Genomic DNA, 19,144 nt, shown 5'->3' on the forward strand with positions numbered 1-19,144 from the left:
AAATAATTCTTATGCCAGAATTTTCTTCCAGTGTGGCTTAAAGACTTTATATTTCATCCAAACTTCTTGACTTGATGGGTACTGGGGTGGGGTGGGGGAAATAAGCCCTGTTACACACAAATAGTAAGAAAATACTTGTTAAATTTTGTAACTTCCTAACTGTTAGACATGAGATCTGTGCTATATTTCTCCACAATGGTTCCTAAACATGATTTTTAAGTAATCAAATTCAGGGCCGGGCAGTATTGGCGCATGCCTTTAATCCTAGCACTCGGGAGGCAGAGCCAGGCGGATCTCTGTGAGTTCTAGGCCAGCCTGGTCTACAGAGTGAGATCCAGGACAGGCCCCAAAACTACAAGGAGAAACCCTGTCTGAAAAATAAAACAAAACAAAACAACAATAGCAAAATCAAATTCAGAGCAGTGTGCATGTTTGTTTTGTTTTTTCCATATCGGCCCTTTGCTAGGTTTGCTAGCTAGTGAGTTTTTTTGTTCAAAGCATTTTGGGGTGGGGGTCCAAAGTGATGAAAAAAGGTTACCTTTTACCCAGACTTGCCCAAAGTGAAACTGTGGACACAGGTGCATGCCGTATCGTCCCCATGAATGATGTAAGTTTATGTCCAAATTTGCATAACATTAGGTTGAGGCAGTCAACGTGAGTTATTTACCACAATTTTATCCCAAACAGCATGCAAATGCATCTTTTTAATTTTTATTTTTATTTTAGTTTTTCAAGACAAGGTTTCTTTATATAGCCCCAGCAGTCCTGGAACTCGCTCTGTAGACCAGGCTGGCCTTGAACTCACAGAGATCTATCTGCCTGCCTCTGCCTCCTGAGCGCTGGGATTAAAGGTATGCACCACCACCACCTGACACAAATGCATTTTTTTAGGATCCATATTCATTCAGATTGTGGTTTTCTTTTTTCTTTTTTTTTTTTTTTTTTTGGTTTTTCGAGACAGGGTTTCTCTGTGTAGCTTTGCGCCTTTCCTGCAACTCACTTGGTAGCCCAGGCTGGCCTCGAACTCACAGAGATCCGCCTGGCTCTGCCTCCCGAGTGCTGGGATTAAAGGCGTACACCACCACCGCCCGGCTTCAGATTGTGGTTTTCTTTATGTTTTTTTTTTTTTAAACCCAATTCCTACAGCAGTTTCTTTGTCCTAGACTAGCATAAACATGATTATTCACTCACATTGGCTTGGGCTATGGATTATTTTGGATATACTTCTGTGCCAGACCTTCAAAAATGGCCCTGAACTAGGGTTTTTAAAAATCCAAATTGAGCAAGGTGTGGTGGCACACACCTTGAATCCCAGTGCTGGAGAGGCAGAGGCCAAAAAACAACTGGAGATGTTCAGTGAAGAGATCTGTGTCATGGAATAAGATGAAAGAATGATACACAGATCAGGATGCTTGATACGTCCTCCTCTGGCTTCTGCACAGCCACACCTACATACACTACACCCCCCCCCCCTCAGATCCTCATGCTTAGGCAGCCAGTGCTCTCACCCACTGAGTCATTCCCCGGCACCACCCCCATTTCACAACTTTTAAATATGAAATATGAGAAACGTGGGAAGCAGCTATTAGCCTTTTTCAGACCTTTGACCGAGGCTTGTCCATGATGCAAACAAGTCTCGTGTCTGGGTGCCATTTGTCCAGGTCTCATTTTAAAAACATCTTTGGGGTTGGGGATTTAGCTCAGTGGTAGAGCACCTGCCTAGCGAGCGCAAGGCCCTGGGTTCGGTCCTCAGCTCCGGAAAAAAACAATCTTTGAAAGGCCAGTGATGTAGCTCAGTGGTAGAGCACTTGCCTCCCACAAGAAGGGCCCTGAATTTGATCCCTAGTACCACTAAGTTGATACATTAATATTTTTGTGATCTGAATATTTGTGTTGTAACTTAACCCTTCATAGAGTAGTGTTCAACTTCGCTTCAAAGGAAGGGAGTGATGGTCAAAGTCACAGGCAGTTCAGTCAAGGCTGAAATTCCAAAGGTACATGAAGCTGGCTGTCATTTTAAGTTGGGTATCCTAGAGCGGCCTCACAGTCCACTAGACAGACAAACACAGGTCGACTGGTATTTGCTTAGTTCCCTCTTTCTCTTCCAAGGTCACAGCAAATCCTCACATGCTGAGATCACATTTTATTCTATTCTTTATTTTTAGGCATGCACTAAAAATAAAGATTGTTTTTATTTCCTTGATTTTAAGGAATTCAAGGAAGGAAGCACATAGAAGCAGGTGGTATAATCTTTTTTTTTTTTTTTGTATAATCCTTTTTTAAAACAGCAAGTAGCATTATTTCTTGGTAGATTATGATGGTTAGTTTTTTTTTTTTGTTTTTTTTTTTTTTTTGGTTTTTCGAGACAGGGTTTCTCTTGTGTAGCTTTGCGCTTTTCCTGGAACTCACTTGGTAGCCCAGGCTGGCCTCAAACTCACAGAGATCTGCTTGGCTCTGCCTCCCGAGTGCTGGGATTAAAGGCGTGCGCCACCACCGCCCAGCTTATGATGGTTAGTTTTAACTGTTAACCTGGGAAGCATCTCAGTGAGGCTCTGTCTACATCAGGTTTGACTGTGGGCATGCGATGGTGGGGATTGTCTAGATTGTGCTAATTTGAGGTGGAAAAACAAACCCACTGTGGGTGGCACTATTCCCTAAGCAGGGATCCTGGACTACAGAAGAGTGGACAAAGTGAGCTCTTTGTTCCTGATTACGGGTGTGCCATGACCCATTCCCTCAAGCTCTTGCCACATATGAGCTAAACTGGCTTTGTCAGGATATTTTATTGCAGCAACCAGAAAAGAAACCAAAACGCATACCAATCAAAACCAGAATATTAGGGTTGGAGAAGTGGTTCAGGGGTTAAGAGAGCCTGCTCTGTAATCAGGAAGAATGGAGTTCTGATTGCAGCATCCGTTTAACAAGCCAGGAGTTTCCCACAAACACCTGCAACCCCAGCTGAGGCTCAAGTTTGCTTGCTTCCGGCTTAGCTGAGACATGAGCCCTGAAGTCAAGAAGAGGCCCTGTTTCAGAGGAAGAGGCAGAGTGATGGAGGACACCTGGTGCCCTCTGCTGGTCTTCGTGAGCATACACAGGAATGTGAACCACCCCACACACCTGCATACACTCAGATACCACAAGCACACACACACAAACACACACACATCTTTTTTTAAAATCATAATATTTTATAAGGAAATAGATATTCTCTAACAAAACTAGTTACTTAAAATAGTCCATGCGCAGAAACCTTGAAAAAACTGACACTCTAAGAATGTGATAGTTCAGGAATTTTTCCTTTATTTAGATTTTCTGTTGCTTTAATTTCTTATAACACACATGAAATGTTTTATGAAGTAGTTACTTGTCTGCACAGGATAGGCAGTGAGTCATTCTGCTGAGTCCTGAATGTCCATCTTGACTGTACACATGTCTAGGAGGCAAAACCCGCACCAGCATTTCTAATCTCACAGCACATAAACCCATACAACCAAGATATCAGCTCATTCTAGAAATTTGCTGACATACATATTTGCATTTTGAGCACAACCTTATATCAGAAAATAAGTGTTTTCCAAACTTAATAGCCAAGATATCTATTTTGCAAAGCTGTCCTTTAGGCTCATTGACCATTCAAAAAACCATAAAGTGAATTTTCACAACTTTCCTAAGAACCCACCTGTGCCAGGAACTATAATTAAACATAAGACTTACAGTCTCAGGCATGGACGTTGGGTGTGTAGGCATGCAGGTACAACACTGTGCTGGTCAGCTTTTTATCACTATAACACATCACCAAGACAATCAACTTATAAACAAAAAGGTTTGTGTTGGCTCACAGTTTTGAACTTTTGAGTTCATGATCATTTGGTTCCATGCCATTGGGCACATGGCAAGACAATACATCATACCAAGACAAAATCATTCACTGCATCACCAGGAAGCAAAAGAGAATGTGATCCTGCAAGGCCTTCAAAGACCTGCCTTCAACCACTGAAAGACATCTTACTAACCCAACCCACACTTCTTACAGGTTTATGGGGACTCCCCTATTCTCACCCATTCTCTTAGGTGAACTTCAAGACTTGTTCAACTCTGTGGTCAAACCACTTTGAAATGAAAAGACACATCCAGGACTTTGGCCATCAGGAACATAACACAGAAACAACCCATATGGTCACGTCACTGAAGAAGCTTCCTGAAGGGAAACAGACTACTTATACTGACACGTCACAGGATAAGACACAACCAAAAATCCTCTTTCAACATGCTAACCTTGAGGATATGCAAGGGATCACCAACTCTGCTGTCTGTCATGCAGATGACCCAGGTAGGCAGGAAGGTGCAGCCTCATTCCCAACAGGGTACCAATGGTACATGGCGGATGAGCTGGTCTAGGTGCTGTCTACACTTTAAAAAGATTTGCATTCAATGGATCTAGAGCACAGGGAAGGCTTGTGGTCACTGCTGTTGATCTATGTACAAAAGCTGGACTGACTGCCTAGACAGTTTTCAGACTCTCAGACTTGAAAATCCATTTTTGTGGATATTATTTTGGCTCATCACTTTGGGTGAATCTAATTCAAACCTACAGACTGCATGCTGCCAACTAAGATAACCTACAGCTCCTCCTGGGTTCTTATAATAGATACAGAGACCTGGAGATGGCAAGATCCAGACTGGGGCAAATAGGAACAGATTAAAAACAATGGAGTGCTTTACTTTAGTGGGTGCAGGAGACAATTCATCTGCTGTTAGTGAGTGCCAACTTTGCTAAAGATGGAGGACTCTGGGAGTGGTCAAGGGCATCAGCCCCTGAAGCTTGCTGAGGCCTTCAGGGACTTTTTGTAGGGAAAGGGCTGCATTCTGTCTTCCAGCAGGAGCCAGCTCACTGCGCCATGAATTTACATGACATCAGACAGTGTAGGCTGTGGAGAATGTCCTATCAGTTGGCCTGCCCTCACCAATCAGTGAAGAACTCGAGACTCCTCTGAGTGCACTAATGCCCTAGACAGACACCAGTCGGGGGGAGTTTCCTGCTGGACAGAGGCTCCTCTCTTGAACTATGCAAGTCCATCCTTCAGATGACCACTCCACAAGAGAACATTCCATCCCATCAACTGGCCTCCACTATCTTCCACTCACGCATGGCTACCGAACCTCTCTCTGCTAGACTGGACTTATCATTCTCTGCCCACATACCCTCTTTTGTATGTACCAAGAATCATATCCATGCCATTACCATAACATTCCAACCCCTTCAGCAGGCCTAACTTCTCGGTCTTCTCTTGCCACTCTCTGCCCATGCTCCCCCAGTGCTGTATCTAAGTTATGCCAACTCCATGAGTGTGCCAGCATGTGTGTCTGAGCGGGAAGAGTTCCCCGGTGTTCAGACATGCTTTCTTACAGCACCTCTGCAAAAGATCGGGGACTTTAAACCACCCCCGTGTGTTTTCCAGGGACATACGCAGAACAGATATCTAGGCAGAGCATTTTGGTTTCAAGTTGGTCATCAGGATTTGTAGAGTGACTGCTGGCAAAAGTAGCTCTGAGGACTGTGGGGTCATAATTACTATTGGGACACTGATTGTGACCAACTGTGTCACCTGTTATACAGAGAGGCAGGCAAGATGGCAGCCACCCTCTCTGTCCAAGCAGACTCATATACTATCCTTAAATAAAAAGGAGAGCTAGAGCGGCTGGAGGCCCACACACAATGCTCCGATACAATGTAAAGTTTCCTCCAAAGGAGGGGCCAAGTGCTACTCTTTTTGCCCAGGAAGGTAGAAAACCAAACACCTGTAAGACTGCAGTCACAGAAGCATCTGATGCCACTTCCCAGATGCCCACATATCTGTAGGAAGTGCCCCAGGTCTCCTACAGACAGGGGCTCTCCTCCCCTGATGGATGTCCTGAACATCACATCAAGGGTGAGGACATGAGCTGAGGGAAGAGGAACAGCAATTAACACAATGTCATGCTGAATAAGTGTAGTCTTGCTTTCAGCAGACTTAGCAGAATCTAAGATACACTGATATGGAACCCATTCCTAGGAGCATACTTCTGCGAAGTCCCCTTTGTAGGAAGGAAAGAGCCATCTGTAAAGCTCGCATCCAAATACAATTGTTTTCAGGCACCTCTCTGCTGTGGGTGAGGGGTCACCAGCATGCAGGGAGAACTGCGGGGTGGAGGGAGAAGAGGCTGGATGGACTGAGTCCAGCCTGAGGGAGCATGAGACAGGGTCATCTAGTTCTGAATCCTGGGAAGAGGCCTTTCACACACACTGTGTTTTCTGCTAAGATAAGGACAGTCATTCCACTATGAGTTCTTATAAACTATTTGATTAAGCTGTATATATATACGTCCAATAAAAGCAGGGGAGGATATATACGTGCTATACTCCTTGTGTACACATACACATGTGATTACATAAGGTTGTATCACCCTACAGAGACATGGCTGACTCTAAGCGTGAAGCAGTGGCTGAAGAATCTGGATGAGAAGAGCTTTACTATGTAGTACTTTATACTTTCTGACTTTGAACTACATGTAACTACTATCTATTGAAAAATTGGTAACTGGGTTGGGAGCACACTTCAGTTGGTAGAGTATTTGGTTAGCATGCATGAAGCCCTGGGTTCAATCCCCTGTACCACATAAAATCTAATGTAGTGGTACAAGTCTGTGATCCCAGTACTCAGGAGGTGGAGGGAGCGGGATCAGAAGTTCAAGGTCAAACTCAACTACATAGCAAGTTCAAGGACAGGACACATGAGACCCTGTCTCAAAAACAACAATAAAGAAGAAAAACAAAAATTAAAAACCAAACTTCAAAATTATCAATAAAACATCAAAAGGTGTCTGGACATAGTGGCACATGCCTTTAATTTCAGCATTTGGGAGACAGAGACAGCTCTCCATGAGTTCAAGGACAGCCTGGTCTACATAGCAAATTCTAGTCTGGCCATGGCTGTATAGTGAGAACCTGTCTCAAAAAAACAAAAAACAATAACAAAACAGAAAATAAAACATTAAAAAGCATATGTTAATCTTACCATAACCCAAGGGATATGTGGTATTGGGTAGTTATACCACTTTTAAAAAAAAAGGAAAGAAAAAAAGGAAAGAAAAAAAGCTGGGTCTGCTGGTCCCAGCCTGTATGTACTCTCAGCTACTTGGGAGGCTGAGGTGGGAAGATCCCAAGTTATTCAAGGCCTTTCTATGTTACAGAGTGAGTTCAAGGCCAGACTGAGCAACTTTATGAGTTCAAAATAAAGAAGGCTAGGAATATAGCACAGTGGTACAACACTTGCCTAGCCTTGCCTAGGTTCAATCCCTTCTACCACAGTACATGCGTGCACGCACGCGCTTACACACACACACACACACACACACAGACATACACACACAGACACATACACACAGACACACACACACACAGACACACACACACACTCACAAATCTTATAAGTTCCTTTCAACCCTAATTCTTACATTTAAATACACATTCCAAAAGTAAGACCAGTTATAGCTGGGTAGTCTGTCTGCAGCCTTGTGAATACCTCAGATCTAATTGTCACCTAGGGTGTGGTTCCCAGACGGGGAAAGTTGGTCTTCAAGACCTTGGCTGAATTTAGCGGCCAAGAGCGAAATGGTGGGGTCATCTCCAATCTCAAGAGCGATGTCATATGCTGTCTGGCCTCTTGTGTTCTTCTTCTGGATGTTTGCATTGCACCTGTGAAGGAGGTGGAGAAACAGTCACTCAAGGCCCTCAGGCATATGACTCTCAGGGCTTGACTATTCCTTGCCACAGAGGCCAATGTAGGTACATCCTGGTCCTACCTCCCCAAACATGTCCCCAAAAGACCACTATGGCTTCAACTCTCAGAGTGACTCTACCTTTTAAGGGACCATGTGATTTCAAATATTCAATTGCCTGTCCTGGTCATTGGTTCCAACTGTATCAAAGACCTATAACCATGTTCAATGAGGGTAACACTCATTGTGTGATAGTGGCCTTCCCTGACACTATGGGTACAGTTCAGAAGGTAGGGCCTGTCTACCACCACTGAATGTCAGCAGAGATGTCACTGGGATCCTCAGTGGTGTAAGCCTTTGAACATACCCCAGTAAAATGGCGATGCTCTCCCTTCCTTCCAGGCCAAGTAGAGATGCTTCATGAAGAGCTGTATTTCTGAACCTATTTGTGGGGGGAAAAATTCTGGGTAAATCTTTAGTGTTATCAGGAAAATGAAAAGGGACTAAACTCAGGTCCTCGGGTTTGGTGACAGGTACCTTTACCTGCTGGATCATCTTGCTGGCCCTAACTCTGGTTGGCTAAGGAACAACTTGCCAAGCCTCTCTGTGCAGGAAAGCCAGGGGTCTGAATGGCTGATGTCTAAGAGTAGAAGAATGGAGGGAACGTGACATGATTCCTTGGAGGCACTGAGCCCAGCTGCACGGCAGAGGCCATGTTGAAAGGGTTACGCTTTTTAGATGAACATATTTGAGCTAGATTTAGTAGCATCTGGCTCTCTGGGGGCAAGTCTGCTTCCCTTTCCTGGAAACTACTAGAAAGGTGGCCTCCAGCCTGGCTGGCTTTCTTCCCCAAGTCTCCCACCTATAAGTTAAACACTGTTTAGGGCAACCTTGATAATGCAGTGGAGTGGCATGTCACACCGTTCAGATGGACAGGCACAACCACAATGCTGGGATTCAGTGGACCTGCAGTGAAGTGGCATGTCACACCGTTCAGATGGACAGGCACAATCACAATGCTGGGATTCAGTGGACCTGCAGTGGTACTATTGCAGCAGTCAGCTGGACGGACATAACCAAGCGCATGCCTTAGTATACCAGCAGTGAAATCCCATGTGCCCCGTGTCACTGTGGCACTGTGGCATGCTTATGAAGTATATAAGGAAACTAAGGAAGGCCACATTAAAATGGCAACTGCTCTATGTCCAGAGTAGCTTCAGACTCTCAGTTGGACTGAGAGTTCATGAATCCAGGACTTACTAAAGAATCATTCAAAAAGTGACTTGCATATCAACCACAAGGCATCATGCTTAAATGCTATGAAAAGCTCGTCTGAACTATAAAAATATAAAATATATTATAAAGCAAATAGCATCTCGGGGTACGGTGGTATACCACCTTGGATCCCAATACTCAATGCAGGGGCAGGTGGATCTTTGTGAATTCAAGGTCAGCCAGGACTATACAGTGAGTCCTTATTAAAAAAAAACATGCATAAGCAAATAGCATCATTTCACCATCAAGAAAATGATACAAAGGTGTGAGAAAATGAAGAGGGTGGTAGCACAGTCAATGTAAACCTTAAGAAAACTCAAGTCAACAATGTTTTATAACTATATATCAAATATTCTGCTACAAACTAAAACTGAAAGGGAGCAGTGTCTTCTGATATAGTGTCTTATGGGAAATATTATAAAAATGCACTCAGAAAACAGGCTCCTGTTGTTATAGCCCTGTCTGGCCTCAAACTTCGGCTCCCCCTGCCACAGCCACCTAAGTGCTGAGACTGCAGGTGTGCGGTGACAAATTCTACAAGCACACACGACTATTTGAAAGAATAAAAAACCAAAATGAGCGGTAGACATAAGGAATATATTTTGAATAAAAACAGAGGAAAAATTGGAACAGATAATAGAGGTAAAGCTATGGGAATTCTGCTCCCTCCTCTGCAGTGGCCGGAATATCCAACAACACATCTCACTAAGCCAGGTCTTGAACTTGTCTGTGAGAGTCCAGGAGGCAAGAGATCTAGATACCTGTAGCATCTTTGGAGATTTCTACTTGGACATCTCATCCAGAGATGAGCATTGCCACAAATGATACATACTCTGGGAACTTCTGAACCCAGTTTCCAAATTTGGAGGCAGACAACAGAATTGCAGATAGGGATTAGGGTGTGAGTCAAGATGGCACTCAGGTTGGATGAAAAGTAACTTTACATAGAACCTCTCCATCCTCAGATGGGGAAGCCAAGGGACCAAGAGACTGTGTGGTGAACTCGCCAGCTCCTCCCCACCAGGGTCAGCACCCGCAGGCAGCTTGTAATGCTCTCTTTCTGCATTAACTTCATAGATTTTCACAAGGATACTCTGAGACCTCGCTTTACGTGGTATAGGTCTTAACAGTTTGGATCATGACAAAAACTTTGCCCAATATCCTAAGAGTTAAAGATTCACTAGATCCAGAAAAGCACAAGTTCACATTGGATGTGGTAGCATACACCTATAATCCCAGCACTCAGGAAGCAAAGACAGAAGGATTGCAAATTCAAGGCCAGATGGTCTACATTAGCAAGTTTTAGGTTGGCCATGCCTAAATAAAAAGTACACAAAAAGAACAAATTAATTTAATTAATTAAATTAAATTAGCAAAAGCATTACCATCTATAAAGCACATGCTTTTAATCCCAGCTCTTGGGAAGCAGGTGGATCTCCGAGTTTGAGGCCAGCCTGATCTACAGAGTTTCAGGACAGCTAGGGCTACACAGAGAAACCCTGATTAAAAAAAAATTAAGTTAGGCAACCCAAGAGAGTATCTTAAAATTTGTTTCACTCAGTGTTGTGATTTCAATAAGAACTGTCCCCTGAGTCATTGTTCTAGAAGGTTGTAGAACTTTTAGGAGGTGGAGATTCACTAGGGGAAGGTCCCTGGGGATGGGCTTGGATGTTTTATAGCCCTGTCCCACTTCTTATTCCTGAGTGTAGATACAACGTGAGCACTGAACCTCCTGGTCCTGACCATGCCTTCCCTGCCTGCTGCCATTTTGGACTACATCCCTCCAGAACTGTAAGCCCAGTCAGACCCTTTCTCCCTTAAGTTGCTTTTTATTACAGGAATAACAAAGTAAGTAAAGCACCCAGCTTTGGAAAACACCCCCATTAAGCCCCCATTAAGTTCTACGGGGTTCTAATTGAACAGGGCACTTGCATGGACTGATTCTACGGTGACAGAATCCCGTGAGCTATACCTAGTCACAACAGGGTGCCCTGTTGTCCCTTCAACGTTTCACTTACGGTCCCCACTGCTGGTCGAGGTCTGCTCCTCTCTGAGCGAGAACTGGAATGGCTTCATGATGTCTATTCACAACAGCCACGGTAATAGCAGGTCGACCTTGACTATCACAACAGTTAGGGTCTGCTCCCTGTGGGTCACGGAAAGGGACAAACTTGCCACAAACCCCTGAACTCAACATTGCCCAACTGCCATCCCACCATGAATGACAAATGTCCTAGACAGGGATGATGGCATGAACTTGAGTATAAATCAATGGGAAGGAGAATGAGCAATCTCATGAACACAGCTGTCAAGCCCCCAGATGTTTATAAAGACTTTTCCCCATATGGGGAAGGGCAAGCACCCAGCCACCTTGCTTTGTTAGGAAAGCAGGCGGAAAGTAAACGTGGCCACATTCTGTGCAGCTCGTGGACATCACTTGGGTCCACATGTGCTTGTCTATATGATTCCTTGCCATCAAAACCGGCAGAGGAACATCGAGTCTAAATCCCTTGACCAGTCACTGACCCCATTTGCATGCAGAGTTTAGTTAACAGGCAGCAGGCACAAACCAGGCTGATCCCTGCAGAGAGGCCCGTTCTGCAGGCACTCACTTCATCTAGCAGCTGCTCCAGCACAGACAGTCTTCCTTTCCCTGTGGGGCCAACTTCCTCCAGCAGGAGTCTGTTTTCAGGCTGTGGAATGACAGAACGTGGTCTTCAGCGCCTCTGTGTGTCTGTGTTGCAGGGTCCCAGCCCCCATGCTCGAGGCACAAGCCTTCTCCCAGTTTAGTAGTGAACAACAAGGATGAGTGTATGTGTGCGAGTGTGTGTGTGTGTGTGTGTGTTTCTCTGAGTGTTTTTGTGTGCACACAGTCTTCCATATGCAGGAGTACAGGCATACATACATGTGTAACTGTAACGTGTAATCTGTGCTCAACTCCCAAGCCCTGTTGTAGGTAAGGACACTGCCTTGACATTATTTTATACAATCAAGGGCAAGGAGGCACACAAGAGACCTCATGAAACCTCAGAAACTTTGCTAGTTTTGTAATGAATATCTCCAGGAAGAGCAGCTAGGGTGTGAAACCTAGAATCCACTCTGCAGGCTTACTAAAGCGCTTGAGGCCAGCCCAATAAGACAGACCACACATTCACCCAAGCAATGGAGCCTATCTCTTGCATAGGAAAAAAATACTTTCATCGGTCCATAGACATCTGAAGAATTTATGTTTTCAAGATGCTATGAAATTTACCTTTTTCTGTCTTCAGTATCATTTTCTATATAAAAAGGTTTTCCAATACTAGGAGACTGAAGGAAGTAGGCCCCAAGCACGCACTTTGCTTTAGCATGCTTCTGCCACCAGTCCTCAGGCACGCCTTGGGTGATCACAGAGACCCCGACTGCCCTTTGTAAAAGTGTTTACAAAACCTACTCCCCCTGCCTTCCTGGGCTGCTAAGCCTTTCAGAAGATATGGGGTTCAGGCTATGTCACCCCTCATTTGCCACCCCACCTCTCTGGTGAGCTTCTTGGAACAAGGTACTGTATCCTAGTTAGAAAAACCCCAGCATGGTCTTGGGTATGGTACCTAGTCACAGTGAATTCTGTTCCTTATGGGAAAATGAATTAGAACGACAACATCCTCTGTCTGGAGGACACATCCGGGTATGCTCAAAATAATCACTACATAGCGAATGAATGCTGGAGCTGGTAAGTGCAAATGAGAAAGCAGAGGCACACAGCAGCGGGAGATCTGGGTCACACACAGACTAACAAGGCACTGTAAACTATTAGTTTGGGGAACTCTATACTTCTCTTATACTCACTAGTTCAAACTGGGGGACAGTGGGGAGCACAAGCAACCATCATAAAATCTTCCCCCCAAATTTACTAGTGCATGTGAGGCCTGTGTTGCAGGAGTCACATGCAAATGCAAAGAACAGTCCCTGCCTTCAGAGCAACTGAGATGCAAGCAAGGGCGTTAGAGCATGCCCACCGTGGAAGCCCAAGGACCTGGCAGAACCCAGGGAGGAGGGGAGCACCACACACGCCCATCTCTATGTCTGGCTTGCTGTTCCTCACAGTTGTCCTCTGTGCTGCAGCCCAAGAGGGCCAGAGACAGGCAGGCTGGGGAGGGCAGTGGGGCACTCGGTCCCTCTCTCCAAAGCTCCCTTCGGGATTGTTCATGGCATGTATTTTAAAAGAGAAAACCTTAAAGCTGAAGGAAATCCTGAAGAGGTGCCCACTGTTGGCAGACTAGTGATTTTGAGGGATTTCAAAGAAGACTAAAGTAGATGAAAGCAAAGCAAAACAAACAAACAAACAAACAAACAAACAAACAAACAAACAAAAAACAACCTGAGACCCAGAGATCTGAGTGTTTTCTCTCTAGCTGAACACTCAGATTCTAAGTCAGTCAGTAAGGAGGGTAGCTACTGGGTTCAGGCTGCAGGCAAGACTGTGAATGGCCGAGACAGCTGGCACCCGACCCCTCCGCTCCTCTGCGAGGGTAGGAAAACCATGCTTTCTGTCTAAACCCATTACTATTTTCTAGAAATCACATGATCTACCCAGCAAAGGCTTCTGATGGGTGAAGGGCAGAGCACAGTCACAAGGGAGGGTAGAAGAGGAAGAGAACAAACACAGCTTCATGCAGAACTGAAATATACACGAGCACATCACACCATTAACACCCTTGCCCCCAGAGGAAAGACCTTCTACATCGGCAGCCCAGGAGACCCTAACGATTCTCCTGCCCAGTAACTCTGGGGAATCCCACTGTGGTGGTTTGAAAGAGAATGGCCCCCATAGGCTCCCATGGCAGGTCCAGTGTCTTTCTCTCTGTCTGCAATGTGCAGATCAGATGTGTGAACTCTTACTTATTTCTCCAGTACCATGCCTGCCTGCCACCATGCTCTCTGACATGATGATCATGGACTAGCTCTCTACAACTGTAAGCAAGCCCCCAGTTAAATTCTTTCTTTTATAAGCTGCCTGGGTCACGGTGTATCTTCACAGCAGTGCAACAGTAACAAAGAAACCCATCCATAAGCACCCACCCACAAAGGGACTTCAACTCACAAACCTATTCATGCTTGGAGCTCACACTGGACACCCTTGCCAGGCACCAGTGATGATCCGACTAGCCCTTCATTTGTTAAGTGATGAGACAATGAAGGATCATCATGTATCCAGCCAAACCAAATACAAGACAGAGAAAGATGAGCACTCAGAACTGACCCCAGAGGAAACAGAGATGATCCAGGAAACTGATGAGACTTTAAAAATAGTCCTAGTTCGCCATCTTGAGAAATTTGCCACAAAATAAACAACACTATTGTTTAAAAAGGAGGAGAAAATGAGAAAGCATTCCATTACAAAATGTCCAAATAAACACTGATGCAACGGGCTGCGGAAGAGCTAGGGAGGCCAAGAAGTGCACCTACCGTAGGCATCTCTGGGTTTCTGTAGAAGCTTTTGGCCTTGAGATTCTTCATCTTGACACTTTCGGGGGTGTCTGAGGCGCTCTGGCTATAGGCACTCACTGAAGTGACAAAGAGTTGGAGACCAAAATGACCCTGCTTTACTTCCCACACGTGAGGAGGCACTTTGGTCATGTGCCTCAAAAGCCATAAAGGACAAAATGGATTTTCTAGAAATCTTTATTAAACCTGGCAGGTGGGACCCTTGACCACCCCTCCGGGAACCAGAAAATGTGGAGCCGTGAAAATAAGGGATTTTAATTTAGGTTATAAAGAACGTGTATACCTCCCGCCAGCTACAGCAAATAAACCTCCCAAGCCCTGTGAAGGACTTCAAAAGTCATATCCCAACTCCAGAGAAACCAGACAAATAAACTGCCTGGAACATGTTGAGATTTGTGACTTAGCTTCAAATTTTATACAAGTCCTATCAATCTTTGCCCACTCTATGTGTTCTTGGTTAATTATCAAAAACTCACCAGAAGGGTATAACTCACCCAAGCTGGACCTGCTGTCATACAGCCCATTGCCACCTTCGGTGACACTGCTCAGAAAGTGGTCACTGAGACTCACCGACTTGTTGATGTACAGGTTCTGGCCAATGAAAACATTCCAAGCATCACTAATGATGGGGCTGCCATGTCTCAACAGAGATATCTACTGCTAGCCTGTTCCTCAGGAGGGACACTAACAGTGCAGCCTGAGGCTGGGAACCCTGCACACGGTAGGCAAGCCCTCTACCACTCAGCTATATCTCTAGGGCGCTTTCTACTTTTAAGACAGTGTCTCACAAAGTTGTCCCAGATGGCCCTGAACTTGCTCTGGCCTTTACTTTGAGATCCTCATGCCTCAGCCTTCCAAGTGGTTTATTTTGTAGAAAACAAATAAGTCAAGGTGAACTCAGTAAACATTTTGTGTTAGTGTTTTTCCAAATTCATTGTATCCCAGGCATATAATCATTTCAGTGAGTTGTAAACCACCCCAAAGAGCACCAAAGCAGGGGGGCGGGTGGCAATTCCTGTTCCTACCACATCCTCTGGGCTGGAGAGTGGGTCTCTCTGGTAGTTAGCACAGCTAGTTATATAGTCCCCTGGAATTCCTTGTCTAGGTCAGGTTTCTTACTGTTTGAAACTTTTCCTTTCTAGTCATTACACAAAAGTATTCCTGTAAACTGCCGGCCAATAGTACAATCAATTTGTGAATAGCCTCTAAAGGATTACATACCTTGTTGGAGACTTGAATGTAGTTCAGCCTGATGCTAACTTCGTAGCCGTCTTCATGGACAGTAGCAGAGACAAGCTTTTAAAGAAATGTAAAGAATAGTCTCAACTGTGGTGTAGGACTAAATACCTAGGAATTCTGAGATGTTATACTCTATACTTAATAAAATAATAATCACAAAAAAGGTTAGAATAGAGAAAGAAAAGGAGAAATGGGATAAATAGGAAACAAAGAACAAAGAAGCAGACTCAAAAACCAACTGACCTATATTCCTAATTATAAAGGAACTAAATACTTCAATCCAGGGCAGAGGTTCTCAGACTGAATAAGAACAAGATCCAAATTTATATTTTCTTCAAGAGACTTCCTTCAGTCAGCTATATGGCTGTGTCATTATTTTTGAAAAGGTGTCCTGGTGAGTGGGGGGTGGGGCAGCTAGTCAATAGAGGAGCTCAGGAGTGAGCAGCTTTCTCTGTAAGCTGCAGAACAAATATAAACAGGGCAGCAAAATGAACAAGCAAAGTCTTGGGGAAGCTGGATCCCAGGGATGCTCTGAGTGGTAGCTTCATCTTACCCACCTTTCCCATCCTGGGTTCTGCAATCAAGGCCCGAAAATCAGGGTTGTTCTGAGCATAGGATCTGAGGTGAGCAGAGATGTGATCCAACTGTTTTCTCCAGTAGCCTAGAAAGGGAGAGAACCCCAAACACATGGATAATTCTTCCACATTTAAGAAAGAAAGAAGCAAGCGTGGAACATACATTCTCAGGTTATTTTCCTTGGCCAGCTGTTGGGTTTTCCTTACAGAACCTCAAGTACATACTAAAGTAGGTGCTACAACCACCCCCAGGCTGGCACACACGATTATCACAGATCATCACTTCAAAAGAATGTGCCTTGATTGCTGCAAGTGAAGCCTTTTATTCTTACATTATTCTATCTCACGCATAAATTACACTGTCTTAAATGAATGGTTTAACAACTGTGTTCATCCCAGTCAACATCCAGAACATTTCTACTACTCCAGAAAGTTTCTGGTGCCCTTTCTAGTCTACATAGGGGTTTAAACGCATTTGAATTAGAAATCAGAGCGGTTTTGTTTGGTTCCTCACATGTGGGAGAGAGACTGAGTGGGCTCCCACCTTTCTGCCCAGACTGGAGGCGCTCGACAAGGAGAAGCAGACTGGGGTGGGATCTCAGCTGAGATGGCAGAGCCAGTCAGGTACTGACAGGAAGATTTAGCCCTTCTTTTCTCTTAGCTATGTGGGTTCATTAAATGACTGAGTTTGTTGGTACACAGTACCCTTGTTCTCCTCTAGCAGGTCTCTTTCATCCAGAAACACACAGCGAATTTCTTTATCTGGTACTGACCTTCTAGCAAGCACACTGACCTTCGTCCTTCTTAAAGCTTAAGGTCAGAACTGTCATGGCATCTTATCTATCTTGTTCCACTGGCCAGCAAGTGACCATCAAGATTCCAAGAGACAGAAAACAGCCTCTTCCTCTTGAGGACAGCAGGGATATTAGGAATCTTTCTGGAAACGATTGTAGATGATCTCCTTAGGGCTAATGCCACACTCAAGTCTATAAGAGTCAATCAAACTGTGGCTGAGTTCTAACTCCTAGTAGGGAAACTTGGGGAGCAAGGTAGAGCTGGGAGGCCACTATGATGACAGCCTGAGGATCTTGGCGCTCCCTTTCCCCAGAGAAACCAGTTTTGAAAGGCTGGAGAGGTTGCTCAGTGGTTAGAACACTTGCTTCTCACAGAGGATCTGGATTTGATATCCAGGACTCACATGGTGGCTCACAAATATCATTAACTATTTCTGTGGAGACCCACAGAGGTTTCCTAGTGAGAACTTACTCAGGGTCTGAGAATCTGAGCTTGCTCTACCCAGCAGCGCTGCATAAGGGAATGATTTGGCCACAGGCGTGGTTCCCAGGTCTTTGGAAGGGTCTACACTTGGCTGTGTGGTGTGCTTTGATCTAGCAAGGGGGAGGTCTTTTGCTCCACCCTTTGGAGCTTTGTTATATAAAGCCCTTTTGAATAAATGGAAAAGGCCATTGGGTATTGACCCAGGCCCTCCCAAAGCTATCCTGTGTTTCTGTCGTTCTCCTCTTTGTTATCTTTCTATCTAATATTTTCTTATCCCTCTCTCCTCCTCATAAGAACCCTGGAAAAGGTGGGAGCTGCCCCCGCCCCGCAGTTCCAGGGGATTTGATGCCCTCTTCTGACCTCTATGGCAGGCACCAGCACACATGTAATGCAGACACATATATGCAGGCAAACACTCACACACATAAAATAAGTAAACCTCAAAACAATCAATGATCTAAATTCTCTGGAAGTGTTTCTAAAGTATTTAATGAAGAAAATGTACTGAAACTCAGAATAGTAAGTGGGTGGTGTCTGAATAGAAATCCACCTCCCTCTTGCCAAATATGATGGAAACTCCAGTCCAGGTATGCACAGTCAGGAACACAGTCCTGTCATTCTTGGTTCTAAGTTCCACCTCACTATCTTCTCAGAATAAACAGGACTTCCCTATTTCTCATCCTGCCCCAACTGCCTAGTGCATAGCCTAAGTTCTTGGCAAGTGTGGTCACAAGGTGTTCTCCCTGTTCCTGTCCAGCCATTGCTCACAGGATGGAGGCTCTACCTTGATCTGATGTATTGTTGATACTGGGTACCCAGATCACCTATTCTTGGTTCATTTATCAAAGGTCCATTTTGAGAGAGGTAACAACAGAAAACCATATATGATTGCTATATTCCCTGGGATGAATATCATTCTGAAAGAAGAGTACCAATGTCCATGCCCGAACATATTTCTGCCCAAGGCGGAAAGAGGGCCAAGAAGCAGAGAGTTCAGAAGCTCTTCCCAAAGGAACTGACTTCATTTTAACAGAGTGTGGAAGAGTTCAAACTCAGAACAATGGAGGGGGATGATGCCAGGCAATTATAAGGGGCTGGGCATTTAGTTCAGTGGCGGAGTGTTTGCCTAGCATGCACAAGGCCCTGAGTTCAATACCAGCACCTAAAGAAGGAAGCGGGAGCATCACAATTCTGGTGAGTTCACTACAGGTCAGGTAAGAGCTACAGCATAGGTTGGCCACTTTATATAGAACCGGGGGGTGGAGGGGAGAAAACAGCTGATTAGAGCCCTTCTGAAGTCAGAAAATTATTCAAGTACTGACCTGTGAAAATACTGCTGTAAAAGACCCCACGTTTAATTAGATCAGTGAAAGGATTGATGATGACCTAGAACATGGCTGAAAACAATAAAATGACAAAACTAGCAGTGATTAAAACTCAATGGTGGGAGTGGTCCGGGAGGGAGGGGGGAGGAAAGGGAAAGGGAAGGGAGGGGGAGGGAGAAGGGGAGGGGGAGGGAGGGAGGGAGCCTTCCA

At 44.8% G+C, this 19,144-nt stretch overlaps 1 protein-coding gene across 5 annotated transcripts in view; it reads right to left on the reverse strand.

Moving 5' to 3' along the window:
• Nucleotides 1–3,280: 3,280 nt before the first annotated feature.
• Dzank1 (double zinc ribbon and ankyrin repeat domains 1) overlaps nt 3,281–19,144 on the reverse strand; it is a 50,525-nt gene continuing 34,661 nt past the window's right edge. For 3 of the 5 annotated variants that reach the window (XM_042276385.2, XM_042276386.2, XM_076570770.1), the window contains exons 14-21: nt 16,314–16,417; nt 15,739–15,813; nt 15,012–15,108; nt 14,479–14,576; nt 11,604–11,726; nt 11,052–11,179; nt 8,126–8,200; nt 3,281–7,735 (exon numbers count right to left, since the gene is read on the reverse strand). In XM_042276385.2, coding sequence (XP_042132319.1) covers nt 7,570–7,735; nt 8,126–8,200; nt 11,052–11,179; nt 11,604–11,726; nt 14,479–14,576; nt 15,012–15,108; nt 15,739–15,813; nt 16,314–16,417 — 866 coding nt within the window. In that variant the 3' untranslated portion in view covers nt 3,281–7,569. The remainder of the gene's footprint in view (nt 7,736–8,125; nt 8,201–11,051; nt 11,180–11,603; nt 11,727–14,478; nt 14,577–15,011; nt 15,109–15,738; nt 15,814–16,313; nt 16,418–19,144) is intronic. The other 2 variants (XM_006984468.4, XM_076570771.1) reach the window with 1 other exon arrangement.

The sequence above is a fragment of the Peromyscus maniculatus genome, chromosome 4 (genome assembly GCF_049852395.1).
Source record: "Peromyscus maniculatus bairdii isolate BWxNUB_F1_BW_parent chromosome 4, HU_Pman_BW_mat_3.1, whole genome shotgun sequence".
In the NCBI taxonomy this organism is placed as follows: domain Eukaryota; kingdom Metazoa; phylum Chordata; class Mammalia; order Rodentia; family Cricetidae; genus Peromyscus; species Peromyscus maniculatus.